The sequence below is a fragment of the Peromyscus eremicus genome, chromosome 12 (assembly GCF_949786415.1).
Source record: "Peromyscus eremicus chromosome 12, PerEre_H2_v1, whole genome shotgun sequence".
Classification (NCBI taxonomy): domain Eukaryota; kingdom Metazoa; phylum Chordata; class Mammalia; order Rodentia; family Cricetidae; genus Peromyscus; species Peromyscus eremicus.
This window is the reverse complement of record NC_081428.1, coordinates 57424889-57442957: the sequence shown is the minus strand read 5'-3', so window position 1 is coordinate 57442957 and position 18069 is coordinate 57424889. Positions and strand designations below refer to the sequence as shown.

General features: G+C 43.2%; 1 protein-coding gene across 1 annotated transcript in view; it reads left to right on the top strand.

Annotated features, from left to right (window-relative positions):
• The window catches only part of Polq (DNA polymerase theta), an 82313-nt gene extending 73472 nt beyond the window's left edge, over window positions 1–8841 (top strand). Inside the window, exons 26-30 of the mRNA XM_059277138.1 lie at window positions 181–292; window positions 1891–2015; window positions 4392–4545; window positions 7395–7516; window positions 7926–8841. Of these exons, the coding sequence (XP_059133121.1) occupies window positions 181–292; window positions 1891–2015; window positions 4392–4545; window positions 7395–7516; window positions 7926–8039 (627 nt within the window). The 3' untranslated portion in view covers window positions 8040–8841. The remainder of the gene's footprint in view (window positions 1–180; window positions 293–1890; window positions 2016–4391; window positions 4546–7394; window positions 7517–7925) is intronic.
• Window positions 8842–18069: the final 9228 nt, after the last annotated feature.

The window sequence follows — 18069 nt, the reverse complement described above, 5'->3', positions numbered from 1 at the left end:
GCTCAGAGGCAGAACAGATGTTTGTTGACTACCAGCTTCTGCGGGTCCAACCCACCAAAGCTGATCTAATCATGTCTTTGGTTCACTATGAAGTAAAAACGTTTACCAGGGTGTCAATCCTAGTGAACACTCTTGTGTACTTACACTTTATACTCACTGAGTGTGACGCCTCCCTTTCAGATTTGCTATGGAATCATATACGGGATGGGAGCGAAATCCTTAGGAGAGCAGATGGGCATTACAGAAAACGATGCTGCTTGCTACATTGACTCTTTCAAGTCCAGATATACAGGTAAGAAGTCTAACCTAAGGATCTTGTGGCTGTCCACCACACTAATTAACTTAATATTACAGAAATGTATTAAAATCTCTGTTAATCAGAAGTTTTTATCAGGAATTATTGAGGGCAAGTAACATGCAGCTTATTGTCATTATTCATTACAATTATTTAACTGTGTTAGAAATGCTGAGGGACTGTTATAGAGCAGTTTGGGTTCCTTAAATTACTTCTTCTTTTAAAAGCTTATTCAAGTATAATTTACACACAATTAAAGTCACTGTTTTCATATACATACTTCTGTGGACTCAAATGTATGTAGTCATATTCTGTACTTCAGCTAAGACACAGAAGATCGGGAGGTGAGGGAGAGGATTGGGAGGAGAGGAGGGAGGGGCAACTGTGGTCGGGATGTAATGTATGAGAGAAGGAGGAAAGGAGAGGAGAGAGAAAGAGAGAGAGAGAGAGAAGAGAAGAGAAGAGGCCCATTGGTGGTCCCTGACAAAAGCCTGTGCTGATGAGAGCTTTGTATTGCTTTGTTTTTCTCTCTGCAAGACTGAAGTCATACTACTCAGAAAGCCACTGGCTGTGTATCAAAAGCACTGAGGGGGAGAAAGGCAGAGGCAGAGATGAAAGGCACAGCTCTAACCTTGGCCGTGTCCTGAACCTCTCATAGGCTCACTTTTCAGATACCCAGTGAGTCCTGAAGATAGCTATTGTAACGTCATAATTACCATGCTTTGCAGATAACTCATATTTGAAGCAGTCATGGGCCTTGTAGAAATAGCACCGAATGGGAGACCTAATTTGTGTTCTCACAGAGCTTAAGTTCCTTTCAACAAACTTGGAAGACAGCAGCCACTAGGATGCAGGCTGTTCATTTCTCACCTGCTCAGATCTTCCGAGTGAAGTATCAACTCTAGTCTGTGGATCATCCCTGTCCTTGATGTGGAGGTGTCTAGAAGTAGTATTGACCCTCTGATGAGCCGACAAGGGAGAGCAAAGTAACCCTCAGGGGATCTGGTCACAGCAGGCAGTTCATGCTCAGCAGGATCTATTGTTGGATTGAGATACTTACTCTCTTTTTAACCACAATTGTGTTTCTGGATTTTTATTTTCCCTCTCAAATTTGAGTAAAAATTGCTTTAATGCTTGCAAAGATAGAGGTCTTTGTTCAAAAGGAGTAAAAGCGATGACATTGCTGTATTAGACTCACAGCATACCTTCAGAGGTGACCCAGGGAGGTGATTCAGATGCCGCCTGCTTTCTGCAAGCTAGATGCCTGTGTGTGGGTTTGGGGTGTTCTAGATGACTGTGAACCCCCAAACTTGGCGTTGAAATTTAAGAAGCAGGAGTAAGAGAGAAGGAAGGAGCAAGAGAAAGACAGTGGGAACCCCACTTTCAGGACACCTGCAAGTAAGGCCCTTCAGGGGTTAGAACGCAGATGGACGCAGATGCTCCAGCGATGACACTGTGACATAAGAGCGAGGCCTCTGAGCAGTCGGAACAGAATGAAGGAAAGCCAGGAGGCGTGGCGGGATTTTGTCGTATTGAAACAGCGAACGACACAGAGGGTGGACTTCGGTTGTAATTGTTTCTGTATTTTTTTGTAGGGATTAATCATTTCATGAGGGACACAGTGAAGAACTGTAGAAGAGATGGCTTTGTTCAGACCATTTTGGGAAGACGTAGATATTTGCCAGGAATCAAAGACAACAATCCTTATCACAAAGCACATGTATGTAGAAATTTCTCTGAGTTTTGACATTTAGTTTTCAACACAGTTGGCCATTGATTTTATAAAGGACTTTTGGAGTGATGGCACTGTTTGGGGAAGTTAATATAAACATCTGGCCACTTAATACTTAAGCATGAGAAGTATTTATTAGCTTTGGGGACAGGTGGTAAATAAACACTTTTTTTTTCCAGTGCTGGGGTTGAACTTTGGGGCATCAGTCATAGTGGGCAGGCACTCCAATGCTGAATTACATTCCCATCTCCGTTCTGTTTGTCCTCTTGCCCTCCCCAAACTCTTTGAGAGGGCACCCAAGTTGCCCAGGCTGGCCTTGAACTCATGCTGTAGCCCAGGAAGGCCTTGAGGTTGGGATGCTCCTGCCTCAGTCTCCTGAAGAGTTGGGACCACAGACCTGCACCACCAAGCTCAGCACAGACTCCATGGCCTTTCAGTCCCTGGGTTCTCATGTCACAGTTTGCTAACACTCTCCAAGTTAGCCGGTCATTAACCACGGGTCCCCTTTTAGTTCCGCTTATCCGTTTTACTTTATTAGAGGGTGTTAGGCTATCCAGAGTAGTAAACAGGGCCGCTTTAACTTAATGCTATAGGTCTTGGAAGATATTTGCTTAAATGATTATTCAATTGTTTTTAGATTGTTGGGAGTCATGAAAGTATTGCAGTCATCTGCATCTTCTCCACTTTCAATGCATTTCGTTCTGTCATCTCTCCATGATTTTGCATGGCAGTGTCCAGAGCTGTCAGGGCACTGATGTGTGTTAGGGCCTTAAATGACAGGTGGCTTTTGTCACAGCTTCACTGCCCAGCCTCATTCATGTATATAGTGTCTGTGTATATACATACATACATACATACATATGGAGAGAGAGGGAGAATAAGAGGGAGAGAGAGTTGATTTTCTGCTGCCCCCGGATGGTTTACCAGGCCTCCTCCTTCTAGTTGATTCCTGGTCCCAGATCTGCTTCCCCAAGCCCCTCAAGCCTATTAGAAGATCTTGTCAGCTGTCCACAACCTCCTGGCTGCTGCTTATGGAATCTGTTGATTACTCCAAGAGAAAGAGTGACTTCCAATGCCAGGACTATTTAACTTGGTTTCCTCTTTTTAAAAATTGCCCAGAGTGGGTTGGTCTGTGGTTATGGCTGTAGAGATTGTCTTGTTAATTGATGTAGGCAGACCCAGCCTACTGAGGGTGTCACCATTCCCCAGGCAGAGGGGGTCATGAACTTATAAGACAGAAGAAAGCAGGATGGAAGCAAACAAAAAAGATGCATATGATTATTCTCTCTCTGATGTTGACATGCTTTGAGTTCCTGCCTTGGCTCACCCTCAGTGATAAATGGTAGCCTGGAACTATAGGCCACATAAACTCATTCTTCCTTTAAGTTGCTTTTAGTCAAGAAAATAAACTCCTATGTATAATGACTGAGGAAGGCAGCAATGACTGTTATACAACCTACTACACAGAGATGTATGGTCTCAAAGAGGCAGAGTAGGTGACACTCTGAAATCCAGTTACTCTTTAGAGTTCACTGTAGCCTATCAAAGTTTGTCTCTTCAGCAGATGTTGAATATACTTTAGAAGCTGGTATAGCATCCTCAGAGGAACTCTCCAATTACATCGACTGCCTTCCTTAAAAGAGACTCTTGCCATTTTACGAGCCATTTGGGGGCACCAGAACTAGTATTTATGAGCAGATTGCACCTGGATATTAAACTGGGCTCCCTTCCTTCCTGCCCTACAGTTGACTGTTAGGATGGTCTTGGCAGCAATGATTTCAGGGAAGTTCTAATTTAATACTTGGGGATACAGGATCTACATTTTCTCTGGCAACTAATGATTATCTTCTGCCACCCGTGAAAACCTTTGGTTCCTGTTAGAGGGCTTCAGACCTGCTGGCTAAACTTTGTGTGGGACTAGGGAGCCATTGGTATGGGAATGCCCAATGGGCACTACAAAGAATATCTTATGTCTGTTTAGAATTAAGAGTATTTTTAGGAAGAAATCTTTAGAGTGAAGTTTGTAAACATACCTCAGAGCTCTAGCTGTTGTAGAATAAACTAAATTTGAGCTATTGGAAGCTTTCTAAGTGAAGTCCAGCTAGGGGATCCTAACCGAACACTGAAGATTTATTTTTAAACCAAAACAATCCAACCTGATGCTCAGTCTAGTCTCATGAGGATGGCCCAGAAGGGAAGGCTGAGGCTTGTTATTTGTAGGATGAGGCCTACCTGTTGATGTCCTGGGTCACATCTCAGTCTAGACTTCTGGCTGCTTCTAGACCCACTGATCTGTGGGTACTGAGGCCAACTGTGAGACCATGTTGACACATATCATTAAGCGCCTGTAATTGTTTTTTATAGGCTGAACGTCAGGCCATCAACACAACAGTTCAAGGATCAGCTGCTGATATAGTCAAAACAGCCACAGTTAACATTCAGAAGCAACTAGAGTCCTTCCATTCAGCCTTCAAATCCCATGGTCATCGGGAAAGCATGCTCCAGAATGGCCAAACAGGTTTGTGTGACAGCAAGGCCCTTGCTGGATCTGACATGGTGAAAATGATTGCATCCGAAAAGTGGGTGTCGGGAGGGAGTATTTTATATGTTATTCTAAGAATCTTCAAATATTTTGGTACTGGATGCCTTTATACTCTTGGAAATTATTAATGATACCAAGAACTGTTATTTAAATAGATTATATACTCTCTAATTACCAATTGGAAGTTAGATAATTTTCAAGCTTGCTTTAACATTTTTTTTTTCCGGAGCTAAGAACCAAACCCAGGGCCTTGCGCTTGCTAGGCAAGTACTCTACCACTGAGCTAAATCCCCAACCCTGCTTTAACATTTTTTAAGACAATAATATAATTAAGAATAAACCTTTCTAAAAAGAGGGAGCTGAAGAGATGTCTCAAAGGTTAAGAGTGCATACTGCTCTTGTGGACGACTTTAGTTTGGTTCCCAACACCCACATCAGGAGGTTCACCTCTGACCTCCTCAGGCACCTGTACTCATATACACATACCGCAAAATCGATCTTAAAAATAGTAAGCACACTACATTTTAACATAAGTAACATGTTTTTATGGAAGTACATCTTTTTGGAACAGAAGAAAATTAGTCATGAGTTGCTTTATTTTGCATTTCTACAAGTCCCTTTAATGCCTGACTTGTCAAAAGATGGAGTCCCGCTTCTGTACCATTTGTATCACATATCCTGTGTCTCTGGACAACCCAATGTGAAGTCTGCAATGATAAGCTCCAATGTTAGGATGCTGATGTGTTTCCAGGATGTGGGGATTTGAGCCCTAGCCCAGGACGGTTGGTCGCCTTGCTGTTGATTTATGAGAGTGATCAAAAAAGCAAATCAGAAAAACCACTTGGAATGCTGTTAGGAAAGTCAGTCTGACTTTGAACATGCGGAATCCTCCGTGGCCCAAGAGCACTTAGGACCTTGATGATCTTCCTATCTGTGACCCCTTGCTCTCTGAGGTGACCTTACCACATACAGTCTTTTGCTAATATTGTTCTCTTTGCTTTTTTTGTTGCTGTTCTCACTCTTGAGATACTTACAGGTTCTAGTCCTTATTTCCTGGATAAGTTATTCGTTCCTCTAGTAATTATGCAGAGCTTTGCTTTTCCTCTTCTGTTACATGTCTTTACTTCTACTTTAAATACCACGTGTCAGTGCTAAGGAGACCTCAATCATGACCACAGCCGTGTTTGAAAACGTCCTTGGAGAAAGTTGAGGTTTAGGGCATACAGGGCCAAGGTAAGCTGCTGGCCCTGGGCAGAGAAGATAAATAGCTGCAGTTCAGGGTGGACTTTGCTGCTTCCAGAAGAGATTTGTGTAGGTTACAGCAACCAGTAGAGAGATTTAGAAGTAGGTCCTTATAGCCTGTGGGTTAAAGGTAAAATGTTCTAAGGAAGATACAGTCGCTGAATAAAATAGGTGTGTGACTCCTCAGCAGAGAGTGTCAGCAGGACTCACAGCTGGCACCTTTGAGACTAGGTGGCAGTCAAGTGGGGGTGTCACTGAAGGTGCCATCATATTGAGTGACTGCTGTAAATCATGAGATCAAGGGACAGTGATCCCAACAAAGCAGAGGACTCAAGGAACCAGAAACTCACTGCACTCTGGGTCAGAAGCCAGGAACCAGGGGAAATGGCAAGAACAAAGTTATAGTCAGAAAGGAGAAAAACTAGAGCATCTAGACCAGTGGTTCAACCTTCCTAACGCTGCCATTCTTTAATACAGTTCCTCCTGTTGTGGAGACCCCCAACCATAAACTTATTTTTGTTGCCACTTCGTACTGTAATTTTGCTGCTGTATGAATCCTAATGTAAACATCCGTTATGAAGAATATCTGATATGTGACCCCTGTGAAAAGATCATTTGACCTCAGAGGGGTCATGACTCACAGGTTGAGAACCACTGATCTAGCTTGTCCCCGTGGTAAGTGGGCACTAGATGGCAGGTAGATCTCAACCAGACTGGCACACAGACAGCTCGGCAGCCCTGGGTGGAAGCAGCTGTAGGCTTTGCTGTCTTCATTCTCCAGCTGCCTCTGAGCTAACTCAGGCTGCAGACACCCAATAGTGGGTAAAGGACTTTATGGCAGAAGTAGATGTTGGAGGGTAACTCTTGTTGTTGGGCCTGAAGGGTCATGTAGGAAATCTGTATGACAGAGAGAAGGGACTGGTGTGGGAGCACACGGGTAGAGGCAGTTACTACGAGGGGTACAGTCTGTCATTAGACCCAGCTAGTTAGGAAAAGGTAGTTAAGCCTAGGACAGTGGCTTCACCATTTTACTAGCCATTGACCTTTTGCAAATTGACTGAAAAATACAGAACATTGCCACAGGCTACTAAACAGACAGACTCTAACCTACAGTTCATGGTACTCACAAATGTGCTAAGTTCACGTGTGGACCTAGGTTTGGAATTGTCCAGAGAGTACAGTCCATCAGGGAAACATAAATTCTGCCACGTGACATTTCTAACCACAGCAAGGCACCAGGGAAGCCCTTTATAAAGCATGGCCTGATAAGAATTGACTGTTCTCTGGAGTAGTGCTCAGGCCCCAGGCCACCAGTACTGCCGCTCAAGGGTGAAGGAGTTTCCATGGAAAGAGAAAACGCTGGATGCTTCTGAGAAACAGGTTATAGAAGTCTTAGGATGAGCTCCTGATGTCCCCTTTATTCCTTCTTTCTGAAGGAAGTTACTGGGGATTTGAGTTCACCTGATGGTGAGGCGAAGGAGCCACCAGCTACTAGTTCTTTTCCTGACAGTCCTAAAACTGATGTGTTTAATATAGTCTCAAAATTAAGGACAAAACAACAAAATAGTTTTCTATTTTTCTAGGGGCAGGATTGTTGCCAAAGAGGAAACTTAAAGGGATGTTTTGTCCTATGAGAGGAGGCTTCTTCATCCTTCAACTTCATGACGAGCTGTTATATGAAGTGGCAGAAGAGGATGTCATTCAGGTATTTTTGCTATGCGCGGTCCATTCTGTAGGCAGTGGAGACGGTGGGGGTCGGAAGGGCTGGTCCTTTACCCTGCTCAGGGAATTTGGACCCTCTCTAGTATAGGCTGGCCGGATAAATGTTGAATCCATTTATCCAGGGAGAAAAGATAAATATGCTCAGTCTACAAGAGTAAGGGGGTTTCTGACGCAGAGATGATTGTCTGGGTAAACATTAGTAAGAGTCTACGGGCTTGCCCTGAGGGTTTCCAACTTCAGAGCTGCTCATCAGTGCAGGGCAGTCTGCATGCCTGGCTCGTTTCTGGATTATTTAAAACCACTGGATGCAGAGTGCCAGTCTGGATTATCCCTTTCTCAGTGGGTGGACTGGGGTTGGGTGGAGTTTATTAACCTTTTTTCTTTATTTGTAGGTAGCTCAGATTGTCAAGAATGAAATGGAATGTGCTATAAAACTTTCTGTGAAGCTGAAAGTGAAAGTGAAAATAGGTGCCAGCTGGGGACAGCTGGAGGACTTTGATGTATGATGGTGCCGTGCGGGTAACCGGCAGCCTGGTGCAGACATAGTCACTTCGAGAGCATAGAGACTGCCCTTGTGCCTGCTTCATGAGGACCAGCTCTCTAGTTGGGATGCACTTAGACGAGCAGTTCTGTAGTCAAGGTCTATGTATACCAAGGTCTAGCTATCCTGTAGTGTCACAGATTTTGAGGGGGATTTAATAGCTATTCTCACTCTCAGACTGTCTATGAATTTGCTTTTCATAATTTATTGGAGCTTTAAACAGTCTCAGAATATGCTTGAAAAATGCACTTAGCACTTTGGGCCCTCATCTGTGTAGAACATGAAGGAATGGAGCTGCTGTCCAGGGGCATTTTTATTCCTACTGAGGACTCATGATGTAACCTCAGGAGTCACAGGCAGTGTTCAACTTAACATTAATGTTATACAGAGTGTGTGATCCTTTTCATCCAATAAAGGCTTCAGAAGTAGAATTTTAAAATCACAAATCAGAATTCTGTAAGATAGTAAGAAATATGAAAGGAGTCTAGAAATGAAATTCCACGAACTACTGTCACTTGCTCTTTCCCTTCACAGTTCCTCGGTGAACATAGTTGGAATACTCTTAAAGTGAGCTGTCCCCTGGAAGAAGTGGCCTGTCAGGTCAGACATTGGCTGCAGTGGAAGCTAACACTGCCAGGCCAGGAAAATGCCCCTTGCCAGCCCCTAGTGCCTCTGTGTTTGTGATATGGAGAGAATAGTCAGGCCAAAACGTTGATTCTTACATTCCTGTTATTTTTTGCTATTGAAATAAATTTATGAGAACCTTATATCAATGTTTCTGTTAAAACAATCTTTTTGGTTTAAGAGTATCATTGTCTCATTTAAGAAATGTTTACTATACTTTTAGTTATCAGATGCTTTTGTGTATGTGTTAATCATGATGAAAAGAGATACCTGCTTCATCAGATACAGTTGGATGGATGTGTAGGGAGGAGCCAGGAGTCAGAAGATGGCCTCAAACTCTGTCCTGACTCCTCTGCTCTTAAATGATGGGATTATAGGCATGAACTTCCACTCCCTGCTTTATTCCTTGAGGTATATATACATACATACACATACACATAAGTAGTCAACCGGGTGAAGAAGAAGCCTATGGAATGGAGAGAATCTTTGCCAGCTACACATCTGACAGAGGATTAATACCCAGAATATATAAAGAAAACAAAAAACCAAACAACCCATTCAAAAAATGGGCTTGTGATCTGAACAGAGAGTTCTCACAAGAAGAAATAAAAATGGCTAAGAAATATCTCAAGTGCTCATCATCACTAGCAATTAGAGAAATGCAAATCAAAATGGCCAAGATCAACAATACAACTGATAACAAATATTGGGGGGATCTGGGGAAAAGGGAACTCTCCCTCATTCACTGTTGGTGGGATTGCAAGCTGATCCAGTCACTCTGGAAATCAGTGTGGAGAACCCTCCAAAAGCTAAAAATCAATTTACCACATGACCCAGCCGTACTACTCCTTGCCCAAAGGACTTGGCATCCTACTACACAGATATCTGCTCCATTGTGTTCATTACTGCTCTATTCACAATAGTTAGAAAATCGAAACAACCTAAATGTCCTTCAACGGATGACTAGTAATACAAATGTGGTACATATATACTATGGAATACTATGCAACTGTAAATAAAAAAATCATGACATTTCAGATGAATCAATGGTACTAGAAAACATTACACTGAGTGAGATAATCCAGTTCTGGAAAGACAAACATCACATTTATTTGTGGCTCCTACTTCAAATCTTCAGATGTGAATCTCTAACCTGAAGTAACCATAGAAGCCAAGAAAGCAAAAAGGAACCCTGGTGTGTGGGGTGATAAAGAGGGAAGTAACAGGACTCAAGTGAGTTGAAGGGAGAAATGTGAAAAACAAGGAAGTGTGGTTAATTGGGAGAGGGAGGGAGGTAAAATAACAGAGTGTCTGAAAACAGAGGACTGATCTCCAAGACATACAAAGAACTCAAGAAACTAGACATCAAAAATCCAAATAATCCAATTAAAAATGGGGTACAGATCTAAACAGAATTCTCAACAAAATCTCAAATGACTGAGAGACACTTAAAGAATTGTTCAACATCCTTAGTCATCAGGGAAAGGAAAATCAAAATGACTCTGAGATTCCATCTTACACCTGTCAGAATGGTTAAGTTCAAAACCACAAGTGACAGCTCATGCTGGAGAGGATGTGGAGCAAGGGGAACACTCCTCCATTGCTGGTGGCAGTGCAAATGTGTACAGCCACTTTGGAAGTCAGTGTGGCGGTTTCTCAGAAAATTGAGAATCAACCTTCCACAAGACCCAGCTATACCACTCTGGGGCATATACCCAAAGGATGCTCAATCATTCCACAAGGACACTTGCTCAACTATGTTCAGAGCAGCATTATTTGTAATAGACAGAACCTGGAAATGACCTAGATGCCCCTCAACCAAGGAATGGATAAAGAAAATGTGGCACATTTATACAATGGAGTATTACTCAGCTGTTAAAAACAATGACATCAGGAAATTTGAAGGCAAATGAATGAAACTAGAAAAAAAATCATCCTGAGTGAGGTAACTCAGACACAGAAAGACAAATACAGTATGTACTCACTTTTAAGTGGAATATTAGCTGTAAAATAAAAGATAACCATGCTACAATCCACAGACCCAGAGAGACTAGGTAACAAGGAAGGCCCAAAGGGGGACAGGGATGCATGGATTTCCCTGGGAAGGGGACATAGAAGATATCTGGGTAGACTAGGGACCGGCAAGGATGGGAACATGAGGGATCATGTTGAGGGGGTGAATGGAGGGGGAGAGTAATGAAAGAGATGTCTTGATTGGGGGGGTCGCATTTTGGGGTCAGATAGAAACCTGGTGCAAGGCAAACTGCTACGCATCTACAAGGATGACCCCAGCTGAGACTCCTAGCAATAGTGGAGATGATGCCTGAACTGGCTGCCGCCTGTAATCAGATTAGTGACTACTCTAATTGTCATCACAGAGTCTTTATCCAGTACTGATGGAAGCAGATGCAGAGATCCACAGCCAAGTGCTGGGCCGAGCTCAGGGAATCCTACTGAAGAGAGGGAGGAAGGATTGTATGAGCCATGGGGGTCAAGGTCATCCCAAAGAGACCTACAGAAACAACTTACCTGGACTCATAGGAGCTCACAGACTCTGAACTGACAGCTAGGGATCCTGCATGGGACTGACCTAGGCCCTCTACCTATGTGTGACAGTTGTGTAGCTTGGTCTATTTGTGGGACTCCTAGTGGTGGAAGCGGTTCCTGTCCCTAACTCTTCGGCTGGCTTCCAGGAACCTAGTCCTCATACTGGGTTGCCTCACCCAGCCTCAATACAAGGGGAGGAGCTTAGTCCTACCTTAACTTGATACACCAGGCTTTGTTTGCACCCATGGGAGGCCTGTCCCTTTCTGAACAGAAACAGAGGAGGAGTGGATGGCTGGGAGCGGGGGAGGTGGGGAGGAGAGGAGGGAAGGGAAATTGTGATTGAGATGTAAAATAAATGAATGAACTTAATAATAAAGTGCTTGAAAAAGTCATAAGGAATCATTATTTACCTAAAATTACATATAATACATATGTATATGTATATACACATATAGTTTAAAATGAAATTTTCTCACTTCAGCTGGCAATCAGTTGGTTTTCTACATACTGATAATGAATTTGCTGAGAAACCACAGAAGTAACTCTATCTTCAACACACACACACACACACACACACACACACACACACACACTTGCATATGTGCACACACCTTAAGAATAAAATGCTGAAGTGAAAGATTTTGGAAACAAAAATTACCAAACCCTGAAGAAAGCTGAAGATGCTGAAAGGCAGAAAAACATTCCACGTTCTTAGGTTGAAAGAATCAATATTACCATAAGCAATCTGTGACTTCAATGTAGTCCTCCAAAATACCAGTGACATTCATCACATAATTAGAAAAGGCAATTCTGAAATGATGCAGAAGCATAAAGATCTCAAGAGCCAAAGCAGCCTCAAGTCATCAATGTGGAACTGTACCGAGTAGAATACAGAGGCTCATCCTGCTCTGAGCCTCATCCCTAAACCACCCCTCTAAGTTTCAGGAATGTTTGGAAGAGGGGAGGAAAGACGTGAAAAACAGAAGATAGGAAGAAGGGCAAGACACAGCCATTGCGACCCTAAATCCACGAAGTTGTGAATTCTCACACTGGACCTGCACAAGAAGGACCCATCAACTGGTTTGGATGAATGAGGGACTCCCTCGGGCCCTAGCCTTCAGCCTGGAAATACTAGCTACTGATAGATTCAGGGAGAGGGAGGGCCATTGCCTCCAGTTGTGTGCTCACTGGTGACCCCACCAGGCTCCAAAGGGTAATTCCAACCCAATATTCACACAGAAGGCCCCTCTTAAACAAAATGTCTCACAAAACACCAAAAGTCATGAATTGAAGAGACTGGCAGGATGGGAGAGGGGAACATTGTAGTGATGGGAAGGAAATAATGGAGGGTGTGATGTAGAGAGTGACCACCATACATTATATACATGTGTGAAATTGTCAAAGAACAAATGAATCGATAAAATCCAAAACTAGAAGTGTGATACTTGACTTCAAGACATACTGCAGAGCCACATTAGCCAAAACAGTATGGTACTGCCATAAAAGCAGAAACACAGGCTGAGGGAATAGAATAGAAAACCAAAAGACGAATCCACATACCTATGTTACAATTTTGACAGATACCAAAAGCACACATCAGGGGAAAGACAGCCTCATTAATACACTCTGCTTGGGAAACTGGATATCTACATACAGAATATTGAAACTTGACACCTTTCACTCAGTGGGTATAAAAATCAGCCCCAAACAGACCCAAGATTGTAAGACTTGAAGCTCCGAAACTATGTAAGGAAACAGGAACTGCAAGATACTGGTAGAGGTAATGACTGTCTAAACAGGATCCTAAACGTGGGAGACAAAATAATGAAAGCCTTTCTCTCGGGGTCCAAGGGAAATGCTACAATCAGCGGAGGAACTATGATCTCAGAGATGGGGAATGGATCTCCTCACACCGTGTTCTTTCTAGCCATGTCTTTTTATTGTTCTACAAAAAGTCTTCTACAGTGAGGATACCGGCTTATATACAATTATCACAGTAATTCATTTTGGCAATGCAAGCGAGGCTTGAAGTTATCAGGGTCACCAAGGCCGATAAGATTCACATACAGAGCAATAACTGTCATCTTTCATTTATGGCATAAAAATGGGAGTGGCTGGTGGAAGTTTTCTGGTGAGGTAACTAGGGATTAAATCAACAAAGGAATCTAAGAGAGGAATTTGCATGCTTATCTATGTTCCTAAGTGTGACTAGGTATTAAGCTAAAAGTCTATAATCAGTAAAAGTTACGAATAAGGTAAAAACTGTCTTTTTCTCTATGCGCCTCCAAAGACTGTCCCTGGCCCTCGGTTACTAGGCAACCTGTGTACGCAGTAGGGGAAAAACGTGCACCTTTTGATCTGTGATTGCACTTTCACCATAATAAGTTGTTTAAAGGGAACTTTTTTAGATCTAAGGATTACACCTAGGCTGTAGAACAAAGGAGAGGATTTAAGCTTAATTTGGACAAGAAACAGAACCTGGCACCTTCTAGCTGCTCTGGCCCAGGCCATGTAGGTCTTCAGCAGTCTGAGGGAAAGTTTACTTTCCCGTTCTTTTCTCGGGATAAACGCAAGCAATAAATCTTTAAGCTAAAATCTTGTGTTAATAAACTGAGGTGAAAAGTACAAGGAGTTAAGAATTTCTTAGTGCGAGGTTAGTTTAGGTCATCGCTACTCTTATCTATAGGCGAGGTAAAAACCAAGGCATGCTTTTCCTCTATCTAAATGGCTATGAATCAACATTTTCAGACAAGTAATAACTCTATGTCCTTGATGTGTCTGGAAATGTCTCAAATGAGCTATTTTTTCCTAGACACTTAACCCTGACCAAATGCCTGCCAATAAAGATAATTGCAGGAAGGCAGATCTCTATGTCTACATTGGAGAAAGGAACAAAGGCCAGTTGTGGGAAATAAGTTTTGATTGTTTTCACACATAGCTAGGGGATGTTATCAATATACCCCAAACACACAGGGGAAATTGTGCCCAGGAGATGATCAAACACTTGTAAAGTGTGGGAAATGAATCTCAAATTGTAACAGATGGGAATAAACTATGGCTTCTACATCAAGAAATCCACAGCAAGAAACAGTCAATTCATTCAGTAACTCCAGCATGCCTTGTATGATGGCTTAGTCCTCTACCAGGACTGTGGGGGGGCATTCCCCACCCCCACATTTCCCCAGAGTACTCTTGAGTAGAAGCAGCAGGAAATATTAGTTAGACAGATAGAGGGGAGAGAAAATACAGGATAGCCTCAAGAGGGCCTGGATCAGGCCCTGACTGTTTCTGCCAAAGGGTTTTTAAAGGAATGCCCAGGGGTGGAGCAAAAGACACCCCCCCCCCCAGCACAGCCAAGTGCAGACCATCTCAGACACCTGTACTCAGGCCCATGGTCCAATCATCCTCTTTATGCAGACCTGCTAGGTAAAGCCACTAGGAAAACTGAATGGGCTCCAACACGGGACCCTTGGTTCTGATCGATTGACCTTTATCTATGACAGCTGAATCCCTGCTGCATAATCCTGCAGCTCCCAGCAACAAAACTAAAACTTGACAAGTGCAATTGCACCAAACTGGAAAGCTGCACAGCAACGCAAACAGCAGGGGAAGTGACTTCACTAGCTCTTCATCTGTGACATGTTTAGTGTCTAGAATACACACTGATCAGAAAGAAAAAACCAAGAATGCTGATTTTAAAATGGGCAAATGATCTAAAAACAGACACTTCAACAGAGAAATATGTGTGGTCTGTTAGTATGTAAAAGAAATGTTCAATGTCATTAGCCATCAAGGAAATGAAAATTAAAATTACAATGAGTTCGCAGCTCATACCAACTACAATGGCTGTTATAAAAAACAAACCCAAACAACAAATACGTGGGTAAGGATGCAGATGAAAAAGAACACACACATTCAGTGAGAGTGTAAATTTGTGTAGCTATGTTGGAAAGCGTAGTAGAGACTCCTCAAAAGCCTGAAACTGGAATTGCTATGTACCCCGTTATCTCTGGACACATATCCAAAGGGGATGGAACCAGCTTCCTGTATATCCATCTTTATGGCAAGCTTACCTATAGCTGAGTGGGATTCACCTTAGGTAGCCATCAACAGACTAATAGATACAGATACATCCACCACAGAGTCTTACTGAGCTGTGAAAAATGAAATCCTGTCACTTGCAAAGCAGATAGAACTGAGGGCATCGTGGTAAGGACAACAGAAAGCCAGACACAGAAAGACAGGTGTTACATGCTTTTTCTCACGTGTGGAAACTTAAAAACAAAGAGCTGACCTAAAAGCAGAATAGTGAGTCCTAGGGATTAGGAAAGTGACCAGGGAGAGTGAGGGGCAGGGGTACAGAAAGGGAATAATAAACCAGTGCACAGTATCTGCATGTACGGGGATCAATGAGTCCCATTATATACAGCTAATGTGTAAACACACACACACACACACACACACACACACACACACACACACACACACAGAGTCCTAAAACAAAAATAATTTTCATAAAATAAGCTATTTAATTTCCAGTCATAATGAAAAACTCAATACTAGACAAATGGCTTGTACTAAAGAACTGCATTCTATCTTTGATATTTCAGCACAAGTTTTCATCCTGACTCCAGTTTAATCCATATCAGAGTGACCCGAGAAGAAAGCCTAGAGACTACCCTCTTCAGTTCCTTGACAGATTTCAGACTGATTAAGGCCCTTCGTACACAGTGAACACTTCAGCTGGCTTCTCCCTATCTTCTCACCTCGTCTGTTCCCTAGAAGGCCTCATCTGTGTGCCTGATGAAAGTGTTCACATCCTCCTCCAGTCTGTGTGGTGGCATCAGTCCCAGTATTCAAAATCAAACATTGTAGGGGAAGTGGAGAGGCCCAGCCCCCTTCTTCAGGACCCCCGTGACACAACTATGTCCCCCAACAGTCAAAATTGACAGAAAGTTATAAATAAGGAATTAATAATATAAATGTAAATACACTGCTTATAATTAGAAAATTCTATTTAAAATGTCATTTTCATGGTTTGTCATAAAGTAAAAAGGTGAAACTCTGAGAGTAGGCGGAAATGCAAGCACCACTGTTCCTCAGCTGACTGGGAGAACAGGAGATCCACCTAGTCACAGCTATCATGAGGCTGACGCAGGTAGGCCCCAATTCCAAAGCCACACTTGGCTTGTCCCCTCCACTTGTACAAAAGTGCATCATGTGTACATGTTCAATGCTGTCTTGTTTATGGCACCAAAGATAGGAAAATATCTCAAAGCTTACTACTAGTAAAATGGTAAGTTATATCTTATTGTCTCCACAGCATAATACAAATGAGTTAAAAAGAATGACTCACAGTTTTCTGCAGGGTACAGCCCTCCTCGGGAGGCGCCCCACACTCCAGGAGAAGGTTCTGCGTCTGCACATGCGGTGGATCAGCGCAGTTTTTAAAAGAGCACGTTCATGGCTAGCTGTCTGTAACTTCGGTTCCAGCGGAAGCCAGTTTCCTCCCCTGCCCTTTGCAGACCACAGGCACGACACACACACATATAAAATAACAATTAAAGATACTAGGCAGAGGGAGGCAGGAGCAGGAGGATCGGGTTTCTGGCTGGCCTGGGATAACAGAGATCTTGGCTCCAAACAAACAAACAAACAAACAGCCACCTGAAGTTGATGGAGGATACAGGAGGAAGTGGAAAGGAGGGAATGGGGGGTGGGGACAACAGATTGATCAGAACATAGTATATGCATGTATGAAATTCTCAAATAATAAAAAAAATGAAAATTAAGTAAACTTCCCATAAAGTTGAGAATACAGCTCAAAGTACAAAAGGTAGGCAGGCATGTGGGGAGGGAGGGAAGGAAGGAGGGAGGGAGGGAAGGAAAGAGGAAGGGAGGAGGAAGAAAGGCAGGAAGGAGGGAGGGAAGGAGGGAGGAAGGAAGGAAGGAAGAAAGGGAGAGGGAGGGAGGGAGGAAGGAAGGCAGGCAGGGAGAGGGAGGGAGGGAGGGAGGGAGGGAGGAAGAAAAGAAGGCAAGCAGGCAGGCTCAGTCATTCATGGCAGCTAACGGAAGACACAGGCATGCAAAGGTTGCATCACTAAGCAATGTTTGGATGAAAACAGCAGACTAGTAACATTCACTTTGTCTAAACTCATTATGTCGCCAAGAGCATTTGTTTTTGGCTCGTGGATCCACAAGATGAATCCATGGTAGCAGAGGCAGAGTGGCAGCAGTCATCAGGAGCAGGAAGCTGAGAGCTCCCGGCTTGAACTGCAAGCATGCTGCAGAGAGCGCAAACCGGAAACAGACAAGGCTTTTTCATTTCAACATCAGTCCTCAGGAAGGCCAAACCTCCCCAAACAGCGCCACCCACTCAATTCCTGAGACTATGAGGGACATTTCACATTCAAAACACTACATGCCACTTTCTGGCAGCAACAGACTCATGGCAATATCGTAATGCAAAATGCATGTAGTTCAACTTCAAAAGTCCCCACAGTTTCAATAATGTTTAAAAGTCCAACGTCTCTTCTGAGACTCAAGGCAATTTCTTACATTGTAACCCCTTACAAAAAAAGCAGATTACGTACTTGTAACACAGTGGGGGAATATATATTAATTACCGTTCCAAACTGGGGGCTGGGACACAGCAAGGAAATACTGGAACAAAGCAAGACCTGAACCCAGCAGTTCAAACGAATTCTGTAGCTCCTGGTCCTCTGTTAAAGGGCTTGGCAAGCTCCGCCCTTCCAGCTTTATTGCCTGGAGCACATAGCTTTCTCTTGGGCTGATTCTATTTCCTGTAAGCAATTCTCCTTGGC